At 36.8% G+C, this 9,711-nt stretch overlaps 1 protein-coding gene across 1 annotated transcript; it reads right to left on the bottom strand.

Annotated features, from left to right (window-relative positions):
- Positions 1 to 696: 696 nt before the first annotated feature.
- On the bottom strand, positions 697 to 7,733 carry LOC127846771 (uncharacterized). Its single transcript, XM_052378279.1, has 2 exons — positions 7,655 to 7,733; positions 697 to 1,640 (listed from the first exon to the last, which is right to left on the bottom strand). Exons 1-2 carry the CDS (start codon positions 7,667 to 7,669, stop codon positions 1,065 to 1,067), a joined length of 591 nt encoding a protein of 196 aa, XP_052234239.1. The 5' UTR covers positions 7,670 to 7,733; the 3' UTR covers positions 697 to 1,064.
- Between the last annotated feature and the right edge of the window lie 1,978 nt (positions 7,734 to 9,711).

The raw sequence follows: 9,711 nt of genomic DNA, 5'->3' as shown, positions 1-9,711 counted from the left end.
GACCACACGCTGTGCACTGGGCCCATTTGACGATCACAAGTTCATCACACTGATCCAATCCTGGCGGTGAAAACTTCTTGCATATACAACAGTTGTTAGCTGGATCTTCGTCTTCAATTTCGCTTTCAATGTCAGAGTCCACGATATTTCCTTTGCTGGTGCTTGGTTGGGGGGATTTGTGTAAATTTTGTTTTGATCTAATTGTTTTTTTCTTTTGTGCTATTTTCTTCTCTCTGTTGTTGGTATTCTAGCAGCAGAAAGTATGTAGAGTCTTCTGTAATGGCCTTTCCACCCATTTTTGGTTTCTTCTTTTTGTCCTGTGTCTTATTTTTATTAGCTTTTGGTTTTTCAAGTTTGGCTTTTGGAGCTGTTTCCATTAACTTTTCATCTAGGAGCTCTTTCATGGTACTAATTGGCAATTCTGGAATGATTTTGGGGAATGATTTAGACGGCACTATCATTTCTGTTGGTACTTTTGTCGGATCAAATCGCAATATGCCAGCTTTCCGGAATCCAGACTGGATTGTTGCTGGTGTCATGGATTTTAAGTATGCCTTCCCGGACAAGTCAGCTATGTCATATTTTGTAATGACTCTTCCCCTCTGCTTAGCCATGTATAGATGGCATTCATTGTGGAAAATAGACTTGAACGGCCCAAAACATGTAATGTCCAATGGTTGGAGGGCATGAGAACTGTGTGGGGGTAGCACAAACAGTATGACATTGTGCTCTCTTGCTCAGTTGACTATGTCAATGGAGACATGTGAAGCATGGCCATCATATATGAGCAGTATAGGTTGGGAAATGTCACCTGATCCTCGTTGAACAAATTTCAGAAAGTGTTCTTCAAGGTACTTTATCAATACCTCCCCGTTTACCCATCCAGAATCCGACATGGCGTAGTTGGCACCAACTGCTGCATTTTTCAATAGGTCATCGTTTGTCCGTTTTCCCTTGAACACATAGTAAGGGGGTAGTGCTGTTCCGGCCGCATTAACGCACGCTATAATGGTTGTGGTGCCTGTATTCGGAGAGGTGACAGCTTGAGTTTTGCTTGACGAAACTCATGTGATTACCTTTAATGGTCGATGCTCTGGCTGAATGCCAGTCTCATCCAGATTATGAATTAGATGTGGCTTACACTTCAGGGAGTACTTGGTAAGAATAGCATCCAAATCCCTGAAGTAGCTGTCAATATTCTCCTGTGTGACAGCGGCTGCTCTTGTTGATGAAAGACCCCTTGGTTTAATGACTTTCAGCCTGTGTGTCCATCGTCTCAAGAAGGCATAATACCAGTTGTTGCTTAGTTTGGATTCAGTTAAACGTCTACCCAGTTTCACAGCCAAATCACCTGCAAGAATGTTCAACTGAGAGCGATTAATGCCATACCCAACCTGGGCCAACCCTTCCAGGTGGCTAACAAGCAGTTCTTCTTCTTCATAGGTGAATAATGAATCTTTTCCCCACCTTGAGCTGATCTTGACTTTGTTCAACACTCTGTCCCTCAGTGTTTGTTTTGGCACACCATACATGATTGCTGCTCTATCAACTGGCAAATGGTCATCTTTCACTGCCTTGTATGCACTCATCATCATTTCCCTAGAATATGCCTTGCATTTCATCAGTCTGATAGGTTGTTTCTGAAAAATAAAAACAAAATGTGTTTCATTGGAATTCTCAAAGTGAACCCATTGTTTCTTAATTGATTTTAACAATTCAATTAAGGAACAATTTGTTGAGTGTGACCTAAACTTTACAATCGTGATACATCGGCTATCTCGGATTCCTCCGTAAGATAGGCCTCGTGGCTAACGGTCGCCATATTGCCTTGTATTACTACTTTACTACCCAAAAGGTTGTCAGTCTATTGTTATGAGGCTATATACGATGCGCGTTGAACTAGCGCCAAACTTTTTACCGAAACTTTGATATTAATAGCACTATTAACGTTCATTTGTGTTGCATTTTGACCTATTATCCAAGCGATTTACTTTTCCATTATTATTTAATCACCCTATCATCCAATTTTTAAGATGAAATTACGGTGTTTACAAAACCAACCAAACCGAAAGTGAAACTAGATGCATTACGTTTCGCGATGTAAACATTAAATATTTGTTCAGTTTGAGGAAGCGAATCGATAATAGACGTTGGAATATGTATGCAATACAGACTATCATTGCCGATTGTAATACTGGCTAAAAAATACCTTTTATGACAGGTCATGTATAGAACGTTAATCAAATAGTGACCATAAATCACTACAAATGTCTGGGTTGTTCATTAATATAATTAATGCACGTTTCTGATCTAATTGCCTGTATCTAGTTGTAATTACCATGATAAAATTAAAACGTTTTTTTCATAAATTAACATTACATGTTTTATTTTTATCATTTAGGGAATATATAATTGTATCATTATCATCATTAAATATTCTTAAGATCTAAATTATCATGATTACTTTAAAGTAGAATTTTTAAATTTTACTCATTATTTTTAATGAATTTGCACATTTGCTTGATTCAAAATAAAATGTATTAATAAGGGTTTCAGTTGTTAGTTTTAACCCATTTTTAGTTCGATTAAATTTAAAGTACTAACTACGTACATGTATGTAAAATGCTCTTGAGTTCGTTTCCTGGGCCTAGAACCAGTACTTAGGTGTCTCTTGGAGATTTCTTAAGAATGCTCCCACACTGGGGATCACACCAGTGACCCAGAGCATTATACAATTGAGGATGCATCAAGATTAAAAAATGGTACATGTATAAATTAATAAAGAATCAATAACAATCAGAAACTGTGCATTTTTTTCAGTATTGTGTGAAAGGATTTGAAGTACAATGTAATTATGTTTTTTGAAATATGATTTATGTGAATTTGAATAAATATATAAAATTTAGTGATTTTCTCAGACAAAACTGTTTATTACATACTAAGTATTCAGAATGTATTATTGTAATATTCATTCAAATTTTTTAGTACAAAAAGCACTTTTCCCTGGCATTTGTATTTATAGTACTTACATATTTTATAATTCTCACAGCATTTATAAACTGTGTTCATGCAAGCATGAAACTGGTTTCATTTTTTGAGTATTTAAACAAGAGGGCCATGATGGCCCTGTATTGCTCCACTGCTGAAAAAAGGTTGAAACAAATTTCTCTGCATGTGCAAATACTTAAATATAGGCCCTATTTAAGCACATGTACACTTTTGTGACCTTCTGGGCTGGGTCAAATTTAACCCCAGGGGCATAATTTGAGAAAACTTTGTAGAGGCCTACTATATCTCACTACATACAAAATGTGGTAGCCCTAGGTCCTAGAGTTAAGGACAAGAATATTTTTTAAGTTTTCACAAAATAAGCAAGATATAAGCGTATATAATGTTCAATTTTGTGACATGCGGTTCAGGATCAAATTTGACCCAAAAGGCATAATTTGAACAAACTTGGTAGAGGACTATAAGATGTTACTGCATACCAAATTTGGTAGCCATAGTCCAAATGGTTTTCGACAAGAAGATTTTAAAGATTTCACAAAATAGGCACTTTAAAAGCGTTTATTCAATTTTGTGACCCCCCCCCCCCCCGGGGCAGGGTCAAAGTTGACCCCAGAGGCATTATTTGAACAAATTTGGTAGAGGTTTATTAGATGTAACTACATACAAAATTTGGTAGCCCTAGGCCCAATGGTTATGGACAACAAGATTTAAAAAGTTTTCACAAAATAGGCCCCATATAAGTGTATGTTCAGTTTTGTGACCCCGGGCAGGGTCAAATTTGACCCAAGGGGCATAATTTGAACAAACTTGGTAGAGAACTATAACATGTCACTACATACCAAATTTGGTAGCCCTATGCCTTATGGTTAAGGACAAGAAGAGTTTTAAAATGTTCACAAAATAGGCACTATATAAGCATATAATTGATTTTGTGGCCCCCGGGGCAGGGTCAAATTTGACCCCTGGGGCATAATTTGAACAAACTAAGTAGAGGACTATACAATGTCTCTACATACCAAATTGTGTAGCCCTAGGCCTAATGGTTATGGACAAGATTTTTTTTAAGTTATCACAAAATAGGTATTATATAAGCATATGTTCAATTTTGTGACCCCCGGGGCAGGGTAAAATTTGACCCTAGGGATTAATTTTGAACAAATTTGGTACAGGACTATTAGATGTCACTATATACCAAATTTGATAGCCCTAGGCCGGATTGTTATGGACAAGAATTTTTTTGAAGTTTTCACAAAATTGGCCTTATATAAGCATATGTTCAATTTTGTGACCCTCGGGGCAGGGTCAAACTTGACCCCAGGGGCATAATTTGAACAAACTTGGTAGAGGATTATAAGATGCCACTACATACCAAATTTGGTAGCCCTAGGCCCAATGGTTATGGACGAGAAGATTTGTAAAGTTTTCACAAAATATACCCTATATAAGCATATGTTCAATTTTGAGACCCCCGGGGCAGGGTCAAATTTGACCCCAGAGGTATAATTTGAACAAATTTGGTAGAGGACTATTAGATGTCTCTACATACCAAATTTGATAGCCCTAGGCCCAATGCTTATGGACGGGAGATTTTGAAAGTTTTCACAAAATAGGCCTTATTTAAGCAAATTTTCAATTTTGTGACCCCCAGGGCAGAGTCAAATTTGACCCCAGGGGCATAATTTGAACAAATTTGAAAGAGGTTCACCCCAGGAACATTCCTAAGAAATTTCATCAGAATTGGACCAGTAGTTTAGGAGAAGATGTTTAAAGGAAAAGTTTATGCATGGATGCACGATGGACACATGACCTTTGGCCAGTGGAGCTAAAAATCAAATTAAACATTTAGTTTTGATGTAAAATCAGTTTTTATATGCAAGTGTCTATTTCACTTATAAATTAAAACAGCATATTATTCATTATTGAAAAGATTATTCCAAGCTTGATGTCATATTTCAACTTTGCATAGTGTAGTTAATTGAACATTGTATTGAACTGTATGGGCAGCTATATTTTTTAATTTATGTATGTTGTATTATACAAAATGCATTATTTCTACCACAAGTAGACCATATAAGGCCTACTGCTACTAAATAGGCACTGGTATGAATTTGACACTGTTTTTGATGCTCATACAAAACTTTAATTATTACAACACTTTAGTATATTAAATATTTTCAAGTTTTTGTTCAACATTTTTTGCAAAAGAAAAGAGTGTCTTAATGCATTTGAAAATATACTTAAAACAAACTAAAAATGCATTTTAACATACCTTTTTCCTGGTAAAGTGTATTTGGGATGATAAAAATACACTTGAAGAGTATTAATGCTGGAAAAATGCAGAAAAAAATACATTTGTTTCTGTTAGAAGTGTGTCTTGTCTGCATTTTTAAGTGTATTAAATACATCAAATGCAGATAAATACAATGCCAATACTGTTACATGTATTGTAATGGACATAAAATGCACTTGTTCTTGTAATTAAATGCTTTAGTGAATTGAAATAACCTTTTATAACGTTTTAACAATTAATAATACCTTTTTATATAAATTTTCTTTTAAAATATGACACTTAATAGATTTTTGCACCACTAGTAAGAGATATAATTTGTGCTCATAATGCTTTATCATTACACTATATAATATCATTTGTTGTATGAAAATTGCCCGTAAAATTCATGTGAAAGCTCAAGAGATTAATAGCAGCGTGCTATACCCTGCTCCTTTTTACATGACTTAATGGTATTTAGTCCCCAATTCTACATGGCTAAGGGAAAATTAATGTTCAGATTTGACAAATAAGTCTTAACTGGGATCCAATAGGCAGACTTTCATATTACTTGTATTTAATTTAAATCATGATCTGAATTGCTCTTTGGCAAATCTTTGTTGGTCACAGTAGTCAACTGAATTTTGTTCACTTTGTAGTGATTATATTTTCTATATTTATCAGACAACATCTTTCTTCAAAAGTTTAACATGATTGCTTGGTCAATTAAGAAACAAGATCAATGCATCATAACATAAAATGAAAATATGTGTAATAGTAAAAATGGCAGCAAAAAAAGCACTAGATTATCTGCCTTAAATCTGAGACGATATGTTGATGTATTGGAATTTCTCATAAATAATGTGTTCCATAGTTGTATAATTGTATAGTCGCATGCATGAGTGGTGTCAATGTCACAATACCAAGTAAAGCCTATAATTTACTAAATCAATTTGAAGTTTGATGTGTGTTTTTTTCAAGATCTGTTATATATAATAATATATACATGTATATATATATTGTTGAAAAGTTAACATGCAATAAGTTTACTGTAATTAAGTGACAAATAGTTTTACTGATTTGGTTGGATGCATATATGCAGATATATCATGGTTTGTGCAGAGGACACTAGCAAAAACAAGAGCTGTCTCCGTAGGATGACATACGCCCCCGATAAACGCTTTAATAGAAGTTATGAGCATTTTTTAAAACCTAAACGCCGACCCTAAGTTCAAGGTCAAAGGGGTCAAAATTTGTGTGTGTATGGGAAGGCCTTGTCCATATACACATGCATACGGACAGTGCGATCACTATATGCCCTCCTTTGGGGGCATAAACATGTGTTTCACATTGTTTTGGTACATTAGTAATGTAATTAAATGAGCAGAATCATCAATTATAAAGTTATTGATTATAAAGTGTTGCTGGCATATTTGATGCATTCATCTAGCTATAAGAAGGTCCCTGTTTTATCCCCACTGGCACCGAGTGAGGGTTCTCAAAATCTTTAAACAATATGAATAACTACATATAGGGTCAAGAGCCTTGTTGATATGGGGGCTAAACACCTGAAATCAAAGCGACCCAGGTTAAAGGCCGAGGCAAAATAAATAAACCAGAGGCCGCATGAGCCTGCTATACTCTGAACAAGTATTGTTTCTTCTCAGAAAACTGGCTTAAGTGTCTTACTAAGCTTTAGACTTTGAGTTTCAGTGCCATCAATCTTAAATAAATTGGTCAAATTAAATAATAATTTGTAAAAAATAAACATTCTGCACAAATTCAATTATGTACTTTACCTGTATGCATGAATCATTTCAGTCTTGATGGTTAGTGAACTATGTCAAAAGCACCATATCTATGAAACACTTGTATTTTGAATAGTGCAATGTTCCACAGAAATGATGCTGATGATAATTCTACACGATGATGAATTATTAGATATATATTTCTAAATTCCATTTCCACCAACAATTCGGTTATTCCACTACCAGTTCACATGCTTCATACACAGTTGAAAATAACACTATTTCACTCAACAACCGTGACACATGTACTAAATTTTTCAACTTTTCGCAATTAAACTTGTCTTCTACTGTTATTGTTGTTGTTGTTCTTTTGAAAGTAGTTCGAAAGATGGCGACCATTAACCCAGAGATTGATTTATGAAATAAATCGTCTGCTGATCCAGAGTGTGTTTACAGCAAGTGCTTCGCGCATGCGCAGACCGTCATTTGTGTAAAAATGTCAACAGACGATGTAACATGGGAAATACTCATAAATATGGGATTGTGTGTTACTTAGAAACAATATAAGGGTAGAAATAGTGTTTATTTGTGTATAAAAATGAATCGGGTTATGGTTAATTGAATTATTTACCTGTTTTTGACGCATTTTCGATCTGTAAAATGAACGCCGATTCTGTCAAACTTTTTACCGGAACGAACTGCAGCGCCTGCGAACTTTCTTTCAAGTGATTTCACGCGATCTCTATAACCACGACACAAAGGGAACCCACGACTCAATGAGAACAAGCCAGTTACTTTGTTTCTTAACAAGATGGAAGCTAGCCTAAGCGCTTTTATGACGTGACGTCACTATGTTTATCTTAGCGCGTGTGGTTTCCCATAAAAAATATTTAAACGCAAAATACTCGAAAACTTGATTTTTCCCAGGTATAACGCCTACGCCAACAGGTAGATCGCATTCTGGTACATATACATGTCAAATTTCAGCAAACGTGTTCGGCCAGTTTTCAAGACTCCCAAATCGCAGTGATTTGCCCCAGCTTAACGAAACTTAGCCCCCTTTATCATTCGTTCAATTGAACGTCATCAATGATGACGTCCAATACATCACTCATTCCATATTGCATTTAAAATGTAGTGAGTCCCTAATCATCTGCGTCCAGGTCCAAAGTCTGAGCAGGTTCCGATTTTGGTTTCATGCGACGGATAACTACTGAAGCCCGAACAATCTGCATGCGTCCGATAAACTTTACAAGGCATATCTCAGGTTTTTATATGTGATTAATTTGCGAAAGAAAAATAATAAAGCCCTATAAATCTACTGGCGTTTCGACAACATTCACATGGCATTTCTAAGATTCTTATAAAGTTTACTTGCGACGGACAACCAATGAAACCCTATAAATCTGCATTCGTTTCAACGCATCCTATCAGATTCTTATATGGATCTAATTTCAACGGGGAATTTGTGATAACCTATTAATCCTTATGCATGCCAACAACCTTCACAGTGTATTTCACAGGTTTTTATATGGATTTTAAATTCGACGGAAAACTAATAAGTCCTATTAATCTGCATGCGTTACGACAGCACTCACAGGGCGCGTATACGGTTACAATCGGGGATTGTACGGGATTTTTCCATATACATTTGCGCTCAGTCGACACGAACATCTTAATTTATGGCATTAAATAAGTAATGCAATCCTTATCCATGTGCGTTCTTATACTGCTTTAATTGCGACTAAAGTATTTTTATTTTAATTAAAATCGCGATCCATTTAATGGAAATTAAACATGCAAGAGCAAGTGTGAAATGTATTCAGTTGTGACCAGTTATGACCAGGCGGAGCCCTGGTGAATGCCGGTGGCGTCCCGGCAGAGCGCCGGTTTACCAATGAACCTGGCTATACCGGGACTCTGCCGGCATTCACCAGGGCTCCACCTGGGCACCACCGGCGACAACCGGGGCCTTGCTGTAGCTCTGCCGGGGTCTGTATGGGCCTCGGTGGAGCAACGGTGCCGTCCGGGTTGTTCCCGGTGCCGTCCCGGTTGTTCCCGGTGCCGCGCCGGTCGATGCCGGTCCTTCACGGTAACTACCGGTTCATCCCGCAGGTATTCAAACATTTTAATACTTACCCGGTGGAGCGTGGAGCCCCAGTTGTCCCCGGTTGTCATTCCTGTCGTCCCCGGTTCATCCCGGTAGAGCCCCGGTTCATCCCGGTAGATCCCGGATCACGCACCGGGGCTCCACCGGCATCATAGTGAGAGTGGGCCTTAAGACCGTATATACGCGCATTTCAATGTACACAGATAAATAGGCAACAATATCGTATAATCCAGAATTAAATCGTATAAGCACGATGTGAAAGTTATCTGGATACAGATTTATAGGTGCTCATTTGTTCCCCAACGCTATACCACGCGTATAAAACTTGCGAAGATCGCATAGAAGCATGTAAATAGAAGTTACATAATGCACCATAAATCTGTATTCAGAACTCAATCTGTTGTGCACGTCAACATCTAACGCTTACATGCAAATAGAAGTTACACAATCTGCACTATAAATCTGTATTCAGAACCCAATCTTTTTTTCTAACGCTATTATAAACCACAATTCTACGACAAATTATTGACGCAGACGAATAGGGTTTCATCATAATCTGCAATAAAAATCTGCATTAC

This window comes from Dreissena polymorpha, chromosome 9, assembly GCF_020536995.1.
Source record: "Dreissena polymorpha isolate Duluth1 chromosome 9, UMN_Dpol_1.0, whole genome shotgun sequence".
In the NCBI taxonomy this organism is placed as follows: Eukaryota; Metazoa; Mollusca; class Bivalvia; order Myida; family Dreissenidae; genus Dreissena; species Dreissena polymorpha.
Note: the sequence above shows the minus strand (reverse complement) of the source record. Positions and strands in the feature narration are given on the sequence as shown.